At 45.5% G+C, this 23,751-nt stretch overlaps 1 protein-coding gene across 1 annotated transcript in view; it reads left to right on the forward strand.

Moving 5' to 3' along the window:
• The window catches only part of LOC138582358 (solute carrier family 26 member 10-like), a 170,816-nt gene that overhangs the window by 73,724 nt on the left and 73,341 nt on the right, over positions 1-23,751 (forward strand). The window contains exons 4-7 of the mRNA XM_069653608.1: positions 4,565-4,729; positions 8,586-8,738; positions 20,786-20,868; positions 21,320-21,467. Of these exons, the coding sequence (XP_069509709.1) occupies positions 4,565-4,729; positions 8,586-8,738; positions 20,786-20,868; positions 21,320-21,467 (549 nt within the window). The remainder of the gene's footprint in view (positions 1-4,564; positions 4,730-8,585; positions 8,739-20,785; positions 20,869-21,319; positions 21,468-23,751) is intronic.

The raw sequence follows: 23,751 nt of genomic DNA on the forward strand, positions 1-23,751 counted from the left end.
CAAAATGGCATTATGGGGACATGGCATTAGAGGGGACATCATCAGAAGCGTGCCAAGTTAAGCTGGTCATGAGTTCCCACATCTTCTGAATTTCAATGGTTTTGTTGTGCTAAATCTGCTCAACTTAACTCTACCTTAACTAGGGATTTTTCAGTGAATATAGATATTGATATTGCACGGCCTGTGGAAGCGGCCGTGTAGTTATGGTTAAGTTGATAAACCCATAGGAAAAGCACTTTTTTGGGCGATTTATAACTTTGCTCCCCTTGGAAAAAATCCTCACCAAACTTTGCAAAAAAAGAATATGGCCGGCTCTGAATTGGTTTGGCAAGTTTGGTGAGGTTTAGTCAAGGGGGGGGGGCATAATGGAAAAATTGAAAAAACTTTGCTCACGCCTACAGCCTAAACCGCTGGATGGATTTTCACCATATTTGTAGCAGAAGTGGCGGCTTGATCCCGATAACGTGCTTTTGTAAATTTGGTGTAAATCCGACCAGTAGATTTTTTTTAACTGACTAAAAGTAGATCAAAAAAATGTGTGATATCTGGGTTAAGTCCGCGAACCCATTTCCCTGTTCGGTCCGCGGGCAGTCCTCTGATTGGCCTATCAGGCAACGTGAAGTCTGCGGACATTGGGCGTGCCCGCTGATTGGATGGGGAAAAGCGTGAATTGCATCAGTTTCCTTGAAACGCCCGCCATGTTGGATTCGCAGAATTTTTCCGGTGTTTATGGATACCGCAGTAGAAACCTAACAAAAAAACGCAACATTGCACTTGTCAAACCCAACAAACAATCTCTGTGGAGGTGGGGGTGATGAGGAGGGGATGGGATATGGCCATAAGAAGCCAAAACACAGGTGTTTTCCATCCGCGAACATTCCAAATGTCCTGGGCAGTCCTGTGGTGTCTGTGGACACTAGATGTCCTAGGTCATCTGTGGTTATTTCTGCATTAGCGGGTTGGTGAAAAGCAGTGTTTGGATGACTTATAACTTTGGCGCCACTCAATGAAACTGCATGTTATTTTGGAATTTTATTGTAAACCTAATTCTGAACGGTTTTACTAAATTTGGTGGGATTCTGTCAAGAGGGGGTAAAATTAGAGGGGGTCCCAAAAGAATGTAAAGGCTTATAGATGTGGTGCTATTTGACGAATCTACACAAAAGTTTGCAAAAAGATTTTAGATCGACATATAAATGTGTTTTCTAAAGTTTGTTGGGATTTTCTGAAGAGGGGGTGAAATTAGATGGGGGGTTTCAACATTTTTAGATGGCTTATAACTTTGTTGCCGTTTGACGAAGGTGGACAAATGTTTTGAGAAAGATTATAGACCCAACCTTCAATGTGTGTGTAAAGACTGAATGCATTTTGTCAAGTGGGGGCTAAGTTATATGACTGATGTATGTACATACATTTTGACACTTTTGAAAAAATAAAACGTGCGGATTTCAAGCAAACTCGTGTAAGGAGCATTGGCAAGGACCTTAAAGCATGGTTTTGCAAATGTGCTGTGTTTTATTTTTTGACAACTGTCATAATGTAGGTACAAAAAATAGTGATATACCTTTGGTGACTGAGGTATATGTATAGCCTGTGGCCATGGCCAGTGGCCAAGTGGTCCATGTCCTGGTATAAGGTCATGAACCGGACAATCCGTCTATTGGCCATGAATGCGAGGGACGAAAAATTGTGTTCAAGTGGCCATATCCACCTGGGACCGGCTATGTGGTAAAGTGTTCGAAAGTAGGATAGGTTTGAAAGGGAAAAAAATGTGCTAGTGGTAACATGGTCATAGGGTTCTGCAGGCTGCCATAGAAAGGGAAGAGGGGCTCTGTATGGAGCCCCGCCTTTTCTTTCCATGGTGGCCATCTTGGAATAGGATCTTCCTCCCTACAGCCGGCCCCTGAAGAACAATCATTTTTTAGCACCCCGGGTTCCCGCTTTATGAACCAGGCGTGCTAATGGCCTTTATCCCCCATTGCAGGGTCTGCAATGGAGGATAATTGTCCGGAGCCCTCGTTATTATTATTTTTTTTATTTATTTATAACGCACAGAAGCCCGCAGGCTTCAGGGCGCACACAGACACACTTCACTTGGGCCGATAACTTGGGCTGCCGGGCTGTTATCCCCTGTTCCGGTCCCTGGAACGGGGGATGAATGTCACATTATTCCCATTAGCATAACACAAAATGCTAATGGAAATGTTGGAAAAACGTATTGAGTCTGTGTACTTTACTGACAAATGTAAAGTAGATGGAGCCTATAAGATTTTTCTTCTCTATTTTTTAACTGTGAAAGGTGGTTCCTAAGGGAACCTTTCTTTTGTTGTTTTAAAAAGAAGGTTTGCAGGTGGTGTTAGAACATATGGTGAGCAAGGTAATGAGGGAAGAGGCGCCAACCACCAATATGGATGGGCAGGTGGACAAGGGAAGATGTTGCGTGTGTGTTACTTCTAAGGTAGTGTGCAGTGTTTCTCATGCTCCTTGATTACAGCTTCAAACGCACGTCGAAATTGCTTCCCCCTGCAGAGTGCTGTGTTGAAGTATATACAGAGGACAGTTGTCTTCCAAAGATATGGATCAACAGCCTCTTTTATTGCTTGCAAGGTAGCTGGTGGGATTTTGTGTCCCACAGAAGTAGGCTGTGTGGTTACAGTATTGGTTGAGGAAGAGGATGTGGAGGAAGACAGCTTACTACTTGCTAAGAAAGGAGCAATCTTTGTGAGAGCATTGCGGTAGTTGGATTTGGTGTGGCGTTGCATGGAGGTGGTCCCATAGGAGTAATGTCCAGGTAGTCTGCGACTGAGTGCAAATTTGCACTCAGTGCATTTCACTTTTGTAGTTTTACCTTTTGTACATTCCCAACAGTGGTAAAGAACTGCCACATCCTAGTCTTTCTCTGGGTGCTAGAGGTAGGCACTTCCTCTACCTCATCTTCTTGGTCCGCTTCATTGTCTTTGGGAATACTGTGCTTTTTTTGTTGTGTGGGTCCCCCAGCTGGTAGTGGCGGTGGCTCTTGGGGAGGAGGGATGGCAATAGCTGATGCCGTTTTTAAGATAAATAGCAGTTTTGCTACTATTCTTCCAAGTGTGTGCTTTGTACTAGACTGTTAATGGATAATGAGTAAGAATAGGTGTAGGAGTGTGCAAGAGTAAATTTTGAGCTTGAAAGTTCCTAGATCAGTAGAAAATGCAGTTCCGAACTGTCCTCAAAGCAAGGACATGAACGCGAAGTGCAAACGCATTCATGGACACATCATCATGCCGCGCGCCAGCGCATGGTTACGTGGCACTGTCCGGAAGGTCCCCAATGACGTCAAACGTTCACGGACGTCGATGGAAGCAAAAACAGTGGAAAAAGTATAGAAGTGTTAAAAATGTAAATTGGACAAAAACGTTGTTATATTAGGATAAGTATGATATTATAAAGTTTTAGGAAAATAGCATGCTCTGGTAAAAACCCATGGAATTCTCTGAAAAAAACGCTGAGACGTTATGGTTAAGTTGCACCAATAAAAACCTATACAATTCACAGACATTTTTTTGTTAAAGGGACGTTATGGTTAAGCTGCACTAATAAAGATGTAGGAAATTCCATGAAAAAACTTTGTTAAAGGGACGTTATTGTTAAGTAGCACTAATAAAAACCTATAAATTTCACTAAGACAACTTTGTTAAAGGGACATTCTGGTTAAGTTGCACTAATAAAAACCCATGAAATTCAATGAAAAAGGTTGCTTAAAGGGAAGTTATAGTCACAAGTAAAACCGAAGAACCTCCGAAATTTGACACTTATGGTAAGCTAAGCAACCATAACTCGTGCCACCACTGTGCACAGCTAAGACTAATCCTATCCAACTAATTGTTCTCATGGGAATTATCTCAACGCAGCCCTGGTCACCAGCTTTCTGTTCCTTATTCTGTCTGAAACTTTGTATCTCAGTTTAGACCCAGAGGTCTCCATCAAGGCAGATATGATTTGTCTAACTACATCATGGGGGCACCTCTGAGGACATTTTGTATCCACAACCCAAAAGTCGTCTAGTACTCCTACAGAGGTCCCACTCCCCACACCCTTAACTCCCATCTCAAAAGAAAAAGACAAAGGTGCAGGAAGCCAGCGTGCAAATGGCAGTGTCTTATTTACGCACCACCGTGCATGAACTCAAGCCTACACTTTCAAGTCTTTTGTGCTGTTCAAACATATTCAGTGTCCTGCGCTCTTCAAAGGAGGTCCCAGAGGTCTGGAGGGAGGGCTTAAGTGTAAATTGCGAGACTCAATGCACTGTACTATTTTTCTACGGGCCAGTTTGCCTGTGCCCATCCTCCCGCATCTGGGTAGAAGGCTGTGTACCATTAGTAGCTCGCCACCAGCTCCTTCTAGCTGTCAGTTGCCTAGTCCCTACTTCCATTGGTGGGCTTTGTGTTTTCCAGGCCTTAAGGGATTTGGTAGTTGGTTATTTTTGTTGCGCTATGAAAAGTTGCCAGGAAGATTACCATTGCTGCAGGAAATGTGTTGCTCTGCTGAGAAGTGATGTGACTCATATCCCGCTTTTCTTTTATAGGTAGCCATGTTCTTCTTGCAGTTGGGATTTCTCGCAACCTATCTTTCGGAGCCCATCGTGAAGGCTTTCACGAATGCCGCCGCTTTCCACGTGATGATATCGCAACTGCAGAACATGCTCGGACTCCCCCTGCCTCGGTTCACAGGCTCCTTCACTATCTTCAAGGTGAGCCTCCATAACTCGAAGGTCCTGATGTCCACTACATGACAGGGGCAATGTCTATTTTGTGATAATTTTAATCAATTTTATTATTTATTTATTTGTATTCAGTATTAAAACTTTTACAAATATTTGGAATTTCAGTAAATTAAATAACCTTCAATGGACCTTTGAGATAAGCAAAGGTCCCTTTTAATAATTTTCTTTAACTACAAAAATCCTGTAATCTACTGCCTGTCAATCCATTATTGGAGGGGATGCAACCCTCACATACAACGTGTCATGACTTCAGAGCTGACATTTTCTGCAGACCTAGAATCATATCAGATCCATGCTTTCTTTTCTTGTCTAATTAACTTACAAAGTTCCCTAAACAAACCACTTAATTTAATGATTCAAAAAAGCATGAACCTCACTAAGGCCAGGCCACACTAGATAGACTTAATATTTAGTCCAACAGACCGCACACCTTTGAATAAAAAAACCTAATGTATTCAGTAGGCCATTGGTCCTACTACATAGACCAAAAAACATATATTAGATCTGTTTTTGATTATACAGATAAAACACACATAAAATTTGACAAAAACAATGAATTCACACTTGTAACCTATACCCCAGTCCCAACATTGTATGTTAACAGAAAAATTGCAATCATAAACATTTATGCATGTATGTTAACAGAGTTTCAGAAAACAGTGCGGTCTGTTTGACTAAATTTGAAGTCTATCTAGTGTGGCCTGGCCTTAGTGATTTCCAGGCTTTTTTTAATCAATTACATTAAGTGGTTCATTTAGGGGACTTCCCTTTGTGTGTTAATTGCTTTACTCATGTGTCCCCTGGATGCCTTTTGAGTTTTTCCCTTTTGTGGTATATATTCTTTTCTTTTCTATCTTGAAAGGTTCCAGCTGGGTAGGTCAAAATGGGTCTTTTTCGCAGAGACCTGTGCTTATTTACTGATGTGTTTGGTGCTTATTTATTTTATTTATTTATTTGTATTTGTAGAGCGCACTTCAGCCCATGGGCATCGAGGCGCTATGAGACAACTTAAGAAGGCTTGATTCAAGGTTACACGAATGCAGCCTCAGCATAGAAATCTTGGTACAGAGAGTTTTGTTGCAGTTACACGTTTAGAAAAACAGCAAAAAGGTATACATGAGTGTGTACATCATGAAAGTAGATGTCAGACATGCAGATGTCAGACATGCAATGTCAAAAAAAGAGCCTGGTTTTGATGGCTTTCCTGAAGGATGCATGGGAGTCAATCATCCTAATGCAGGGGGGAAGGGAGTTCCAGTGGGTGGCTGCCATGTTAGGGAAGCTGGAGCCGCCCGCCCGCACTCTGCGGGTGATGGGGACAGTGATTCTGTTGGTATAAGCAGCTCTAGTGGGTCTGGAGGAGGTGTGGAAGGAGATTATTTGAGCTAGATAGGGTGGGGCAAGGCAGTGAAGGCATTTGTGCGTCAATGCTAGTGTCTTGAAGGTAATTCTTTCCTTCACAGGGAGCCAGTGGACTTTCCTCCTGACCTCAAAGATGTGATCACGTCTGGAAATGCCAGTTGCAGCCCTCAGGGCATTATTCTGTACTAATTGGAGTTTGGTGAGATTCTTTTGGGAGGTGCCAGCAAAGAGGGCATTACAATAGTCAAGCCTTGATCCTATAATGACCCTTGCAATGGTGAGGCAGTTATGTTGGAAGAGGAAGGGTCTGGCTGCGGTGAGAATTTTAGAGTGGTAGGCTGAAGTGGAGGCTACAACGTTGACTTGTCTATTCATGGATAGATCAGGTTCAATGTAGACGCCCACTGTTTCTATGGTTTTGGCCACAGCGATAGGGATATTATCAACTTTGAAGGAGCAATATTGTTCATCCAGTTTACCCAATGTGGACGGGGAACCAATTAATAGGAGTTTGGTCTTCTCCGTGTTGAAGCATAACCAGTTTTCTGCCATCCACAATTGGATTGTAATGACTATCATGGTGCTTTTGCTAGGAGAGAAGGTACGATGGTAGGACTGTTTTCGTTAAATTACCAGTAGGCTATTATTCACTAAGCAACAACAATATTGCAAGCAGTTCAGGAGATGATAGTGCCTCCTATGCCACAGCTTGCTTAGCATTTAGACCAAGTTCTCTAAAAGCCAATTTGGTGGGAAATGCCTCAGCAGTCAAGGTTTAAGAGAAGAAAAAAAACAATCAAAATGGTGATTTATCTGAAAATTCAGGCTGGGTTGAGGACAAGAAATGTAAATTTATGAAGACATATAGGGCCACTAGTTAAGCCTTATAACTCCTGCGTGCTGGATTCACCAATTTTGTTGCTCACTCTCTAAGGTCCCAATAGACTGGCTGCACCAGAATGCCCCGTGGAGATTAGGCAGAATCACTCATGTTGGATGATCTGTCTAGTGAGTGACTCTTCCGTCGCCCTGGCAACTATTCACAGACGCCAGTCTATCTGGAAACAACAGCATTTGTGCCAAGAGACTAATGTATATCTTGTAGTTTCATGGCCAAGCTTAAAAGTGTAACGCTTGCTAAACTGGAGGGGATAATATCCGTGCAGTTCTATCCAGCATCGATTTGAGTAAGAATGGTGGAAATTGGCAGTATTCTGGCCCTTTGCAGAAGGTGGACCCCTCAAATTCTAGTAGCAAATATGCCACTGACCAATCAGCAATTTCTAAATGACCGATTGCAATGGTGTGTGCATGTACATTCAGAAACCCAGTGGTCCAGTTGGATTACAAAATATACATATTCAAATTCATTTGCGTTTGGAGGGCCAATTTATTTGAACACATTGGCGCCAGGTCAGTTGTCTCCCCTTTGGAATGTGTTGCCTACCCCAAAGTTTCATAGACGATGGAGGAAGAGTAATCCTAAAGTCAGCTCAAGCCACATGAAGTGAGGGCCTGTAAATTAAAAGAAAACTCCTAGTGGCAGAAATACACAAAAAATGCCTTTGGTAAATGCAACTGATGGAAGCAGTGTTCCATGATTGAGGCAGATGGCAGCTACCCGGAGAACACTACAGTGGCCTTGTACACTGCCAGCAGTTGGCGCTTACTTGGGCATAACACAATACGGGCTGCCCAAACACGTACGGGATTCAGCTCCCAAATAAACACTGTACTGCTGACCTGAGAGAAGCGGGGTTGTTGGTTGGGGATGGCACACATACACACACACAGAATGCACCAGAGCCTTCCAGGAAGGTTTTAAGGCAGAAATCGCGAGTGACTCTAGCATGTGCTGAGGTGGCGTCAGTGAGGACCAACTCTAAAGAGATTTAGGGCCTCATTACATGGAAGGCGGTACGGGTTAACGGTCACCGGTAATGGTACCGGTGACCGTTAACCCTTACTGCCTTACTACAAGGTCCCTTTGCGTGTTGGCACTTTAACGCCTGCTTTTTAGCAGGCGTTAAAAACCAACCCGCAAAGGGACCAGGGTGCTAATTACGGTACCGCAATTTGCGGTACTGTAATTAGCACCTTCCCCATTCCCATTATGCCCTATGGGGCAAAAATGGGAATGGGGAAGGGCAATGGGGGAAAGGGGAATTACCGCCCCGCCAACCTTGGAATAGGGCGATAATTCCCCTTTCCTCCAAGGCAGTGGCAGTATTTTACCGGCATGGACCAAGGTGCTATTAGCACCTTGGTCCACCGCCTACCGTGTAATGAGGCCCTTAGACTGCGTGCAGAGAGTTTTTAATGAATGCTTCTGGTCCACTCTGAAAGCACAGTGCAGAGTCGTGTGTCTCAGTACTCCTTCCATACATAGCCCAGCAAGGTGAACATATATCAATGCATCAATGGGTGTAGAATCTAACTCTGTGTCCTTTTGTCTGTCTAGACCCTGGCCTCAGTCTTCAAGGCACTACCCATGACGAACGTGGCGGAGCTTGTCATATCTTTCCTCTGCTTGGCAGTTCTGGTCCCCATCAAGGAGATCAACTCGCGCTTCCGGTCCAAGCTGCGGACACCCATCCCAGGGGAGATTCTGTTGGTGGGTACTAAGAATTTGCAACATGACACACAATGTAGGCCTAATTGGGAACCAAGCAAAAAGTATGAAAATGAAGGTTGAAATGAAAGATGAAATTAAAAAACCAGAGGCTTCAAACACATAAGAAAAATCAATATATTGGGCCTCATTACGACCCTTGCGGAAATGGAAAAATGATGGCGGAAATGCAATACCGCCATCGAACACCGCTCGTTGCGATCATGACCCGTCACCGTAAAGTACGATGCCATTAGCGACACCGCAGTGAACGGCAACGCTAACTGCACCAAGTACGCGCACGCGCGCCTTGCAAAACCGGAATCACCGCCATGGCGCAACGGTACGCGAATTCTGACCCTAGCGGACATGTACTGAACGCCATCAAGCACGTCGTAAAGTACCATTCCGCCATGGCGAGAAATACGGCAACGCGAACCAACCGTAAATGGCCCACTGAGTGCCTGTACTCCACTCCCTGGCCTCATTGCACAACTCCTGGCAGGCGCAATGTACTCACACTATGCAACCAGTGAAATCCACTATTCACCCATGCATGCCAACGTAGAAAAGCATGCAGGGGCTCAAAGCGCCCCGTGAGTGGGCATCCATGTACGGCATGTCACCATAGCCGTACTGACGCAGCACAGGCATGTGAAGGTACAACACATCAAAATGAAAATCAAGAACACATGACACAAAACAACAGTAGTCCCCCATCGCTTGCCACCAGCGCAAGGCAACATCCACAACAGCATCCTGAGGGGGATTGCACCAGCCCTGTACTCATGCCAGTAAACAAACCAACCATCAGCAGAAGCATGTACCACACAAGTCGGCAGAGTGACTGAGCAGCCAGGCTCATCCCAAGAGGGGCCGATGGGAGCTGCAGGGCACAGATGGCATCAATACAGAAGCTATTCCAATGGACATGACCCCAGTCCCCCTCCAACAAACGCACGCAAACACAGTCACCTGTGACCAGCCACATTCTGAACAACCCATCATTCCACCAATCGACCTGGCTGACAGGCACCAGTCGGCCAAAAGCCAATCCCCCGCCCCTGAACAGCACATCATGTAAACAGTCACAATGGCAGCCTCTATCCGTGACCATACTGTGCTACGTAGGCAAACGCGGCCAGTACTGTACCACACAACTCAACTCAGAAGGCGGAACACAAAGCAGATCATCACGCAATACATACCGCCACAAAGCGAAAATCGCCACATCACCTGCAAAGAACAACGCAACACGACAAATATCGGAATACAATTTAAATGCACATCCAAATGACAAAGGCCCCACATCAATTTGCAAAATCCCACCAAAACAACCATCATCACCGAGGGCTGCATCTGCAATAATTGACCGGCTTCCACTTGTGTGACGCCCTGTACCATCATGGCACACAGGGCTTACATCAACGTTCCAAAAGGCAACATGGAAGCGGCAAGAACCGCAGGTCCGTCCCATGAGGCAGGCACTAGTCGAGCTGAAAGGCCGAAATGTTGCACCTAGCCACCAGTACAGCGTAAGGGCATGTGGCCCATTGGCGATCGTCCCATATGATCGAAATGGTGCTCCACTGATTCACCCGAAGCTGCAGGAGTCGAGAGTAAAAACCATCTGGAGGAGTGGCGTAGAGATGGCATCTGCAATAGGGCAGGAGATACCTGTCACCCAAAAGAAACACAAATCAACCGATTGCATTACGGGTCTCATGATGCATTACAATCTTCATTCAACACACCAAATCCACACCCATATGCATGCTAGCCCACTCCAAAGGAATATACACACCCCTAATCCAGTATCGAATCACAACGAAACCAATCGAGCTAAATACACCATTGGCAACGTCGGTTACTGTGCATGCGTCCGTCAAGATAGAACCCATGACATGGGATTAGTAACGTGCCTAGACACAAGTGTATGAAGGCGCGTCGAGACAGGGAGGATCCGACAAGGGCAGATAGACGTATGTCCCACTATGGCAGCCTTGCATCACATAACGCAGGGGAAGGGGAGTGAACCAAAAAACCCATGTACATGGCAGACCCTAAACGGATTCATCAGTCCATGCATCCACACATCATTCCCTCATCCCGCAATGAAAACGCATGAATATTCACTCACATAATATGTGAAACTTCCATCGCGTCTGTGCGTAATGCAGTCCGCAAAAACCACTGTGCCCCTGGCCGGATCTGTAGTGTTGTGAAGCAAGATGGATTTGGGAACGTCCTGCCTCATCGTCCACTACGCTATTGCGCATCCCATTCAATTCATATCATTCATTGCCTGCTCGTTATGGGCCATGTCCCAAGGACATTCTACAATAGAACGTTACATTTCCAGCCAGACCTGTGGGCGTATCCTCGCCGCTACTTCAAAACCCAAAATGCTGGCCTTCGAATTCCTCACTTGCAACATTACGTCGAAAAGGCTTCTGTGAACGCTTGCATTCACAATTACATCAATGTAGTGCGGCTGTGTGTCATGATGCTAACTGGCTGCAATCACAAATGGGACGCCACGCCCGTCGGTGAAGTACGTTACTGTGCTGCATGAGGGTCGGCCATCGATCGAGCCCTACATACCACTGACTCTTCACAGGTATGTAAGCGGCTGCAATCATAGCATGTGTAACAATGGGAGCATAGCATGAAAATCAGTCAAAGTACATCACACTGCCATCGGGATTTGATACATGATTCCAATCCCAAGATGCCATGCGGCCAAATGCAGCCTTACGTGCGGGCCGTGCTCGACCAGAAGGGATTGCATCTGCCACAGATTCATTCAATCAGCACAGGTGGAGGCCATACAGGCCGACAGCACATATATTGCAGACCCAAACCCCTCCCACAACCACTCCCACTCCAAAATGCTACCGGCAGGACTAGCGATGTTGGGCCTGGGGTACCAGATAGCACTGCAAGTGCTACAACTACAAGAAGACGACGAACAACAACAGGTACAACAACCGGGCGCACAGGGGAGACGGAGGAGAAGGAGGAGGAGGAGGGCAAGGCAGGGTCAGCAAGGCCCACAAGCACTGCCACTACCACCACGCAGGCGGCCCGCAATCCCACGCCTCCGAGCCGATCCGTTCAACCTCACTGCTGAGCAGATCCACACCCTCTACCGTTTGGACCGGGACACCATAATCGCCATTGTGGACATGACACATGCTGACCTCGTGAGCATGATAGATAGCCCAACCGCCATCCCACCCCTACTGAAGGTGGTGTCTGCACTCCACTTCCTGGCCACAGGCACCTACCAGCACACAGTGGGACAGTTGCATGGCATTTCACAGCCACTGTTCTCACGGACACTCTTCCAAGTGCACGATGCCCTCCTGAAGCACGCCGACGACCACATCACACTACCACGCACGTACCAGGAGATTACCAACGCTAAAGTGGGATTCCATGCACTTGGCGGCATCCCGGGTTGCATTGGTGCCATCGACTGCACCCATGTTGAATTGGTTGTCCCACATGCCATGGAGGTCCAGTACCGCAACCGGAAACAATTTCATTCAATCAATGTGCAAATGGTGTGTGACTCCAACAAGATATTTACGCATTGTTGTGCCAGATTTCCAGGATCTACCCATGATTCTATGGTCCTGAGGAACACAAGAATACCACGCTACATGGAGCGACACGCAGGGCACAGATCCTGGCTACTCGGTGAGTCTCATTCCATGCATGACATCGTGGCCCATTTGATGCGTCAATGACCTTGCAGGGGGGGGGGGGCTACTTAGCACTATCATTCCACTGACACCCTTTATTCGTCTCATACAGGTGATGCCGGGTATCCACTGAAGAGATGGCTCCTTACACCAATCCGGAACCCACAGAACGAGCATGAGGAGGACTACAACCATGCCCACTCACGTACCCGTGTGGTCATTGAACAGGCATTCGGCCTACTGAAGGCTCGTTTCCGCAGCCTCAGCAGGTCTGGCGGGGCACTCATATACAGCCATGAGAAGGTTTCTAAGATGGTCATGGCATGTGTCATGCTGCACAACATGTGCATACGTAGGAATGTGCCCATGCCCCCTGACGCTGTACTGCATGCACCTGAAGATGATGATGATGATGAGGGTGGGGATGTGGAGGCACCTCAAGGAGTCCATGAGGCACAGGATGCACGTGCAATCCGACAGAGCATCATAGATGCATGCTTCTAGCAACCACGCATGGTGCCTATTACACGGAAAGGGGACCTGTGGCACTGTGTGTGTGTAGTACAGGCACATTGTGGACTGTACGCCTATGAAGGCCTCGTACGCAAATATCAATGTCCACACATGTCATTGGATGATAATGAGGTGCTGTATTGTTGATGTGATTTGATTTATACACCCTATGGACCCGCCACCCAGTGAAGCCCAACACACCCCCTCCACCCTACTACCTCCCCCCCCAACACCAGTGTCCAAATATGCATGCTGTCCGTGGGTAGACGCTATTGCAAGCCCCCTCTACGGGTATCAGGGGCACCCCTGCCCGTGGAGCGCAGGTTCCTGCCAGATCTGCGTTGGGGGCTGCCCTGGACGGAACTTGCCACGGATGAGGTCTCTGCCTGCTCGCGTCCATGCATGTCTCTGAGGGTTTGTGAGAGCTCCGAGAGCACACGGCGCACAGCAGCAAGTTCAGCACAAACGTCTTTGGACGTCGCATGCAGTTCCCCCCTCAGGCTCTCGGTGCTTTTCTCCATTTGTGCTCTCAGGCTCTCGGTGCTTCTCTCCATTTCTCCCCTGAGGCTCTCACTACTTTTCTCTATTTGTGCCCTGAGTGTCTCGGTGGATGTTTCCATGGCTGCCCTGGAACCCCCGCATTCATTTGCATGGTCCTTGAGTAGCGTGGACGCTTCCTGCTGTTGCTCGATCAGCAGGTCGAGGGACTGTTGCCTCTGCTGGGCCATGGACATTTGCGGTGGTGTGACAGGGGGGCTGCTCAACACATGTTGCCTTGGCACAGGACTTGTGGGGGTTGGCCAGTCGTCGTCTTCAGGGTGCCCCTGCGTGGTTTCGTCATGGTGTAGGGGATGGAACATGCAGGGGGATTGGGAAAGGTCATGGATGGTACCTACGTCGCCAGCACTGTTTTCCGTGTCGGAGCATGCTGGCATGACAGCTGTGTCACCTATGGTGCTGCTACCACCAGAGGCAGTGCCATCAGATACGTTCTTTGGGGGGACCTGTGGTGCTGGGGTTGTGGACTTGCTGGCTGCTGGGGTGCCTGTTGCAGTCCCCTCCAGTGTGCTGCCACTTGATTCCTGCTGCTGCCGTGTCTTGATCCTTGCACCTGAGGTGGAGGCTCTTGGGACGTTGGTCCTGGCCCTCTTTGCAGGCGTGCTGGTAGGGGTGTCCTGCAGCTCGTCGTTGGTATCGGACCCTGTGGTGGAGTAAAGAGGGGCGAGCGTTAGTTATGGGTCTGTCGGATTTGGAATGGCAACGTATCAAATGCATTGGGGTGGTACATGAGGCTGATTTGGGACTGGGCCTTGGAGGTGGTCTCATTTTCGTGTGGATTGAGGATGCATTCATTTGGCTGCCTGCAGTTAGGGGGTGCATGCTGCACATGTAGGGGTTGTTTATGGCTTCTTGATTGATTTGTTTGTTCATTCTGACTTTTAGAGGGCGCTGTCAGGGCTAAGTATGTATTGCACTATGGGGTCACATGGTACTGCACATGTTCGTGGTTTGTGGATTTCGCATTGTTTCTCTTGGCCAACCTACCTGATTCTCCGGATGTCGGCACTCCTTTCTCCATCCCTCCGACTCCCTCTATGCTCTCCATTCCTATGGTGGAGGCGCAGATTTCCTCCCAGGGGGTCAACTTGATGGGCGACTCTGAACCCCCCCCGGTAGCTGTGGCGATGTTCCTGTTCGCAGAAAGTATGCTGCGTACGCGGATCCGCAGGTCGTCCCACCGCTTGCGACATTGCTGTGGCGTGCGGGGTGTTGTCCCCACCGCACTTACGCGCTGTGCCACCAGGACCCATATGGCCTTCTTGTTGGCAAGGGCCGTCCTGGTCATTTGACTGGAGAAGACGACGGCGGAATTTTCCTGTAGGGTCTCGGTGAGCACGGTCAGTTCCTCTCGGGAGAAGTGTACCTGCCGCTTGCGGTCACACGCTTTCTTGGCTACCTTTCCCATATTTATTTTTTTAACTGGGGTTGCTAACGGGTTGGGATGTGTGTCAGGGTCGGATTTTTTATGGTTGTGTTGGGATTCGGATTTTATAGTTGTGCGGCGTGCTGTTTCCCGTTCCGGCAACATGCTTTTACTTCCGTTTCCGTATATTTACGGTGGCCGTAATTTGCGGTGCACGCTCGTTACGGTGACCGCTCATTACGGTGACCGCTAAGATGGGTGGCGGTATTGCACCTGGTGCAGCGTACGGCGGCGGTAAGGGCCGTTTTGGGGTCATTTCCGCCATCGCAGCCTTTCGGATTCCGCCATGGCGTAATGCTCGTGCCCGATGGGTCGTGATTGGCCGCACTTTGCTCCTTCGTGCAATGGCGGAAACGCTATTTACGCTGTTGCGGTCCGGTCAGTCAATTTCCGCAAGGGTCGTAATGAGGGCCATTGACTGAGTTTTGACTAATCAGTTAATGAAATTCAAAATGAATCCACAATTTGAAAGACATTTACACAGAATAATATTTTAACTAGGGGCCAATGTAAGGAACATTCATAAAGTATAATGTACAACTTTATAAAGAAGACTCTTAAAGCAATAATAAAGACATTTAACAATATTTTCAAGCTCCTGATATGCCTGCAATATCGGACATGCAGAAAAGTTCACTATTGAAACCTGCTACACTAACCAAACTGAAGGAAGCTGTTAGAAACTGTCCAATAATAAAGCAGCTGGTAAAAAGGGTTTTCCGATCAAACTTTAGAAAACTTTTGTCAATTAACGTGCTCCATGGCTTTTGGAAATAATTAAATAAAAATGTATTATAGCAGTGCACATAACTCATGGGATAAAGCTAACATAGAATTTTGTCCAAGACAAAATACAGATTAGCATCTTTCTGGATCATACAGACCAATGTTAATCTAAAACTCAGACAATAATATATATGCAAATAGCTCAGCAAACCAAATTGCATTACCTATTCCAACTATTGTAACAACATGGCTTTGTGACAAGTTGTGTCCCTGCTGATCATGCCAACCCAGCTACAGGACTGCTGGATTCAGCTGAACTAGAAAACCAACCCTTGGCAGTTATACATTTCTACAGCAAAAAGGTATTTGTCCATGTCAATTGGGATTCTTTTATGGACAACCAAGGTTAAATTCCAGGTACAGACAGAGTTTATTGATACACTAGAAAATCTAATTGTTGCAGTATGCATGAATGGAGAATTATCCAAAACATTTCATTTAACCAGAAGCATATGACAGGGATTCCGATTGTTACCATCACTGTTTGCTCTCTTGCAGCTTGTGGTCATCAATTAAAGAATGTAATACATTTTTCTCCGTATATTACTTGTAAGGCTTAGGGCTTAGGAAGGGTAAAAAGACTTTCTGTTTTCTTCCACCAACAGAGGGTCTTATAGCGGAATTTGGCATGTACTCAAGAAGTAAATTGAAATGGACTCAAACACACAATTCTTGGCTATCAATAACCGCATTTAGTTTTCACTGTAATGGTACCCAAAAAATTACCTTTGTAGCTCTACAGCTCCATATAAGCATGGCACACATTTTCAGAATGAACTTTGAAAAATGACTGGTGAATACAGGAGGAGGTTTATATGATCTAGGATAGGCGTCCGGACCCACGTGGACCCAGGGGAGTAACAGGACAATTAGCAAGAGAGAATAGGGGGTCACGGGAATCAAACCATAGAACAAATCAACAGGATAAATTGCTCTATGTGTAGGAGCTCAATGAGGGGATAGATCAGGTCAAGGAGAGTATAAAATCAACCAATCTTTAATATACATATAATTAATGACATTACACATAATGCTGAAATCACAATAAGAACAGCATAAAACAGACAGTCAATAGTGGATCTCTCCAGTTAAAGTGCATATTAATCTAATAAGCGTCCTGTAGTATAAAGTGGATGCAATGTGCATAAAGTAATTCAAAAGCATATTGCACAAGAGCATGGCCCCAATCTCAAATTACTGCCCAGTATAGATTCAAAAACAAAATTATATAACAAAAGAAGGGCAGAAAGAAGAAAAGGAGATAAAGAAAAGAGGGGGAAGGAAAAATAAACAAAACCTGTATATATATAGAGGGCACCCTCCAACGCGGGTCTAAGCAATCAATATTTCCTGCGAAGTTGGATAGTTGTCCTCAATAAGAGATAAATATTACAGTAAATTGACAAGTTAGAAATGCATCAATAGTAACAAAATTAGATGCAATACTTGTTTCCAATTCGACCACAATAGTCTACAGGAGGAAGTTTGCCACACAGAAGAATCTGCCATTTTCGAGTATTGGAGGGGTAATTTAATTATGATTAATATTAACTTCAATTCTTATATATTGGTATAGTTACTACGATACATATTATTATCTTTTCTAAACACCTCAATAGCATAATCATTTCTTTTAAATGCGTTCGTGGGAAAAGACATGCTTACAAATGATTACATCTACGGTTGTGGTTAATACAGGACTGCTATGGGTAAAATGATTAACTCAGTTCGACTTGTCAATATTTCTTCCCCATTTTGGAAATGTACTACAAGAAGTGTGAAGAAATAGCCTATTGAAATGTAGTAGTGTGTATTCAGGTTAAATTGAAGCTCAGGAATGCAAATGAATCTCGGGGGCAAAATAATTGCAAAGAATTTAAAATCTCCTTCCTATCTATCCACATTCCTTTTGGCCTTTTGGGTACAAAGACAAACTTTTCTCAAGAGTTCCAGGTGGATTTGCTAACATATGGAAAAACGGGGGTATTATACGACACTGTTTGGTAATAGGAGATATTATATTAAATCCTATAAAAAAATTCAGGGAAACTGTAAACTAGTGTCTCAGAATTTTTTCAAAAATCCACAACAGAGATGCTGTATACAAGATCATCTCGGGAATGGGTTACTATTAAGACCCAACGACCCATATTGCAGTATTATACATCTCTTCTAGAGAAGGGCACAGATGATTTGACTTTGATAAGTAGGAAATTGACACAGAACTGGGATGTAAAGCCTACGTTGAATATATCAATATAAGCTACATGCATACAGTTTAATTGCCTGGTAATGTGAAACCACAACAATACAATATGTAATTTTGATTTTATTCACTCATGATTAGGATGTTTCAATTTGGTTTGACTGTAAACTCTTAGGGGCTGATTTGTGGAATTATTTGCAACAAAAAACAGGGATTTGTGCGCCATTCTGCCCACAAATCCCCATTTGTTGAACAGGGATTTGCTGGCAGAATGGCGCACAAATCCCTGTTTTTCGGTGCAAATAATTCCATGAATCAGCACCTTAGTGTTTTAGGTGTGAATCATTGGGTGCCAATCTGTCTCATGTGTTTGCCAAATGTCCCTTTTTATAACTTGTGGTCATATGTTTTCTATGAATTAAACAAAAATGGTGGTATGCCGATCACTGAATCTACAAAATTGATTAATTAGGGGCATAATAAAGTGAACAAGGGGGCAATAATTGTTTATATTTTTGCTATAGATAAGGTCCATTTGAAATTAGCACATGCATGGCTTCAGTGGAATAATGGAAATCTAAACTGATTAGGATTTATTATTAAAAACACTTATCTATACTAGCCAAGAACAGCTCTCAAACTCTATTAATATTTGGAGGATTCTTAACACACTAAACGAATATCTATATTGATGTACTTTAACTTCCTAAGGGCTTCTCTTAACATTATGGAAAACCTGGTAATGTATAGGTTAGTATATCTCCTCACTCTTACGTTTGCTAAATCGTTGTATCCTCATTTTTTTGTGCTCCTACATATTGGTTTAAAATGTTATACTGCATTTGACTGTTACTGCTAATAGCACCCAAAAAACAAAACCAATACACTCAGGGGTTTACTAAGAGTTTGACAGTACTTCCCTGGGAAATACCACCAACCTGAAATAGGGTTACTGTATGTGGCAACGGGAAGGGTATGCATGTTTTAGAGTTTATGCGGACCCTGCAGTTATACCCCATGGAGTATTGAGTGAGTCTGTCTAGGTGTGTAAATCACATAAGTCATCTTCTAATAACTAAAAAAGGGCTAGCTTGGCTGAGTTAAGCTGATTGTTGGTGTGTTCTGCCAAATCTTGCGAGAGCTTGTGACTCTGCTGAATCCCAAATATGGCATTTTGTTTTGACTTGAGGGATTGATGAGGTCCAAGTTAACCCAGGCCTAGTCAGGAACCTACAAAGTTAATGCTTATAAAACACATCAATAAATAGTAATTTATAACTTGTGGTCAACATCCTTGATGATGGCCACCCTTGCCTCCTGGTTCCACTACATCAGTGCATGGGGATCAGTGACCTTGTCCTACGCTGGTTCAAGTCCTACCTCCCAAACGCCAGCAGTTTGTTCAGATGGACACCTGTACATCACCAATGCTACCCGTCACCTGAAGAGTCCCGTAGGGTTCCATTCTCCCCAGTGATATTCAATCTATACATGGAGCCACTTGAAGCCTTCCTAGCCACACACAGCATCCACATCCATCAATACACTGATGTCACACAGCTAAACCTCGCAATCAACTCCATCAATGACATCCACAGGCTCAAAACCTGCCTCTCGCTGATCCAGTCTTGGATGTCCAGTGCATATTTGAAGCTCACCCCCTGCAAGACCGAATTCCTACTCCTCACCAACAACTCCGAACACCCAGACATACAGACCTGGCTGTCAACCATGAACTCTGAGGGCTTCACATCCGAGTTCACCGCCTGCGCCAAGTCCATCGGGTTCCACATCGACAAACACCTCTCCTTCAAGACACACATAGCTAAGAAAACACAGACAGCTTGGTATTAGCTCACCCGCCTGTGAAAGGTCAAGTCTTTCCTCCCTTCGGGCATCTATAGATCCACTGTTCAAGCACTGGTCCTATCCCACCTGGATGGCGGCAATGCACTCCTCAAAGGCCTCATGCCGTCCTCCCTCTTGTACCCCTGAGAATTGTCTTACACACGGCTGCATGCTTCATCAAGGGTCTACGCAGATGGGACAACATCACCACTGCCTTCACATTCAAGTCTTGCTGCATCATCTATAGGTTAGTCACACTCATGTCACCCAGCTACCTTGCAGAGAAAATATGCATCTCCGGCAGAAAACGCACCACCAGAACCCAGGACACTTGCAGAGTGGAGATCTGCTGCTGCAAAAAGGAAAGGACCAGAAAACAAGCCCTATCTTCCTACTCCCCAAGACTATGGAATCACCTCCCCATCAGCATCAGACTAGCCTCCATGCTCCTAAAATTCAGAGAATAACTTAAGACCCACCGCTTCAGAGAATTTCTCTGCCTCAACACCTATGCCATCACATCGCCCTCGCCCACCTGACTCGCTAGATGCCGCAAACCCCTCGCCTCCTCACCATCCGTTACAGCTGTACCCCTCCTCTGTGCCCCTCTGTATCCCACCCCCTGCTGTACATCTGTTCTGTTGTTACCTCTGAAAAGTGCTACATTATGCATCTGTATTATTGGATACCTCTGTAAAGTGCTACGTTGTTTCTCAAAGCTAGGTCCGCGCTCAATAAATACCATTACAATAATAGTAATGTTAACTAAAATACGGTCAAAGAGACCAGAATTTGGTGATTTTCACTGAGCCATCGGGTCATGGCACCATGTTCCAAACATGAAAGGGCGGGTGTCATGCTGGTGTGGCGCACATTAGTTACCGCTTACGAATTTTGACAGATCTCTAGTTAGTGTGTAGAGGTGATGAATGCATAGACTGTACCTTATAAGTGAATCACACTTTCATCCTGGCATCATCACATGTCTGTTACCCTCATGCAGGTCCTGCTGGCTACAGGCATTACCTTTGCCTCGTCTCTCGAGGCTCGTTTTGATATTCAGATCGTTGGGCAGCTGCCGGCGGGGTAAGTGTTGCAGAAAGAAGATCAGGTGATAGTAACAAACTTCTAGTCTTCAAAGCCGATTGGTGACATAGAGTGTTCCGGTCTTCATGCCCAGTGTCATGAATACCGGTAAGAAGGTGCAGATTCGAAGGCCCTGAAGACTGTTGTCAGCAATGGCAGTTGTGAAGGGAGAGCCTCTTGACAAGTCATAGCGTAGCTCTGACAAATGGCTCCTGTAGTGGCCTGTGGCCCACGGGTGGTGTGACTGTTATGGGTTTCTGGGTGGCTGCTGCAGCAGGGAGAGTTATCCATACTGCCTCTGCCATGCATAAGAGTGGCTTATGTCGCTGGGAGGATGGCCTTGTGCCTCAAAGAGAGATGTCCAATGACCGAAAGACGGATATTTGATGCTTGAGGGACTGATCGGACTGCTGCAGGAGGGTTGCTCTGATACTTTGTGTTCTATTCCCAGATTTCCTAGACCCAGGTTTCCAGCCCTGGAGGTCCTACCTGATGTCCTGGGGGACACAGTGGCCATCACATTCGTGGGCTATGCAGTGTCTGTGTCACTGGCCATGATCTATGCAGAAAAACACAGATACACTATTGACGCTAACCAGGTAAAGTATCAGTGAATCAATGGTAATGGAGGCCATATCTCACAGAAGGGAGCCTATTGGGGCACAGAGTGGGGGGTTATGGCCTCGCATTCCATTGAAGAGGTCACAGGTGGGCTGGGTGGGGGGTTGAAGAGGTGGAAGTGGAGTTGTGTTCCATAACTATGTGGATTTGGTTGGTGGGGTTAGAATGTCTATTATCTAAGTGGAATTTGCAAAGCAAAGTGTAAAGTGTGCCACTTTCATGGCCCTTGGCATTCTGGGCTATCCTGATAGGGGAGAAAATGTTCTGCCCAATAGTGGTTAATTCCAAAGGAAGGCGGCAGTATTACCGCTTCCCCAACACCCTAGAATGGATGCTGAGCTCGGCTCATTTCAGTCAAGCTTGGAAGCATCCTTGACACCTGACGGCCAGTGCTAGTGTGAGCTTTGGTCATAGGGGAGAGGTGGCATTTGAGGAACCCATGCCGTACACTACAATATAATTTGACTCATTCTATACATTACTGGACCAAAAGTCACTTATTCTTCAAATGATGACAAACTATGCTTCCGTCACACCGACCTTGCAGAAACCTGCCTCCACTTGTTGGAAAACCTGAGTTCCCACTATGCCAGACTAACCCTGAACCCACCTCACACCAAACCCCATGCCCGAATCCCACCTCCTGCTCTTTATCTGCATGACCTGAGCTTGGCTGCATAGTGTTTAAGCTTGATTTTGTCTTTTGTGACTCTGCATATGATGCGCACTAGCACGCAGGCATAGATCCCTGATTGGGGCACATTACTGGCCCTCAAGCAACACCTGACAGTAGCCATCCAACTAGGACATGCTCCAAACCCATACCTTTCTAACTCTAAAGATGCTCACATGAATAATATGGAATCCTTCTTGCACTGCAACTGTCCTTGACTCTTAGTGGCTGCACATGTACGCGTAAAACATAGCGACAAGAATGCAGCACCCATATCGGAGCACCTCTCTGCCTCTCACAAATGGACATGATCCATCCCGCCCCCCAAGACATGATCCATCCATGTAGCCCTCCACTAATGCTCCTAGATTCTTCAACACAGAGCGGTGCAGCAATGTGCCCCGAACAAAAATATAGCATTACGAGACTGTATCAGTCTCAGATGTGCACTATCATAACATAATGCCTTTTGTCCAAAGGTTGTGATGTCACATTTAAGACTTAAAATTCAACTATCGAATGACTAGCTACGGCAATAGCCAAAGGTCAACCAGCAGGCGGCCTAATTATAGCTGTCAGAATTCCCGTCTGTGAGGCATTAGAACAGATCCACACTGAATTCACAGGACTACTTGCAGCCAAAATAACATTAAAAAACACCACGACAATAGGACAGATGATTCTTATCAACTTGTATTGGAACCCTGGGAGCATGAGCTTGTAAGATCTCCTACAAGCACTCTCTGACCTACTGTCCGAGATCAACGTAAAATATAAGAAGATTGACATTCTGATACTTGGAGACTCGAATTCTCAATGTATACCATTGCGAGACAAAATGAAAAGGGAAAAAACTAAGAGAAATCCCTTACAATGGAAATACGTGGACACAATTTCGAAAGGATTGGGACCTGAGAATTGTGAACGGGTATATAAAAGGAAACAGTCCACCACAAGCACCTTTGGAAAGAGGAAACAGTGCATCCAGCATCGACTATCTCATTGTATCCAGACACCTTTATGATCATTGTATCTCATTAGACATCTTAAATGAAGGCACGAGAGACCATAAGAAACTCTCATCCATGATAAAACACGATCAACAATACTCTGCTAACAAATACACAGAGAGCGTGGTGGTGAATGCCGCTAAAAACCGCATAAGAAAATACAAAGTGGCAAAGTCCTGAACAACAAACTATGCACAATCATATCTAAGGCAACAGAAGAGAAAGCCTGGAGAATGTGCTCTCCTGAAGAGTTTACAAATGTTCTATGGGAGATTGAATGTCCAAGAGCTCTCTGTTCACTCAAAGCAAAAATTCACTTACGTGAATTTGATGAGGAGTCCCAGAACAAAAAGAGAACACTAAGGAAAGTAATTTCCACACTGAAATCTCTAAAGTTACCATCAGCAGAACATCATCAGGCCAAAAAACTCTTACGAACACATACAGGAATTGGTCAAGAACTCACAACCATTTGCGAATACAGAAAGACAGTGAAATAATGTTAAATATCCTCCTTTCAAAAAACTCAGTTAACTTCTGGCAAATAATTAATGGTGTGAACAGACAGCAATATGAAAT

The sequence above is a fragment of the Ambystoma mexicanum genome, chromosome 3q (genome assembly GCF_040938575.1).
Source record: "Ambystoma mexicanum isolate Mex_15411 chromosome 3q, UKY_AmexF1_1, whole genome shotgun sequence".
In the NCBI taxonomy this organism is placed as follows: Eukaryota; Metazoa; Chordata; class Amphibia; order Caudata; family Ambystomatidae; genus Ambystoma; species Ambystoma mexicanum.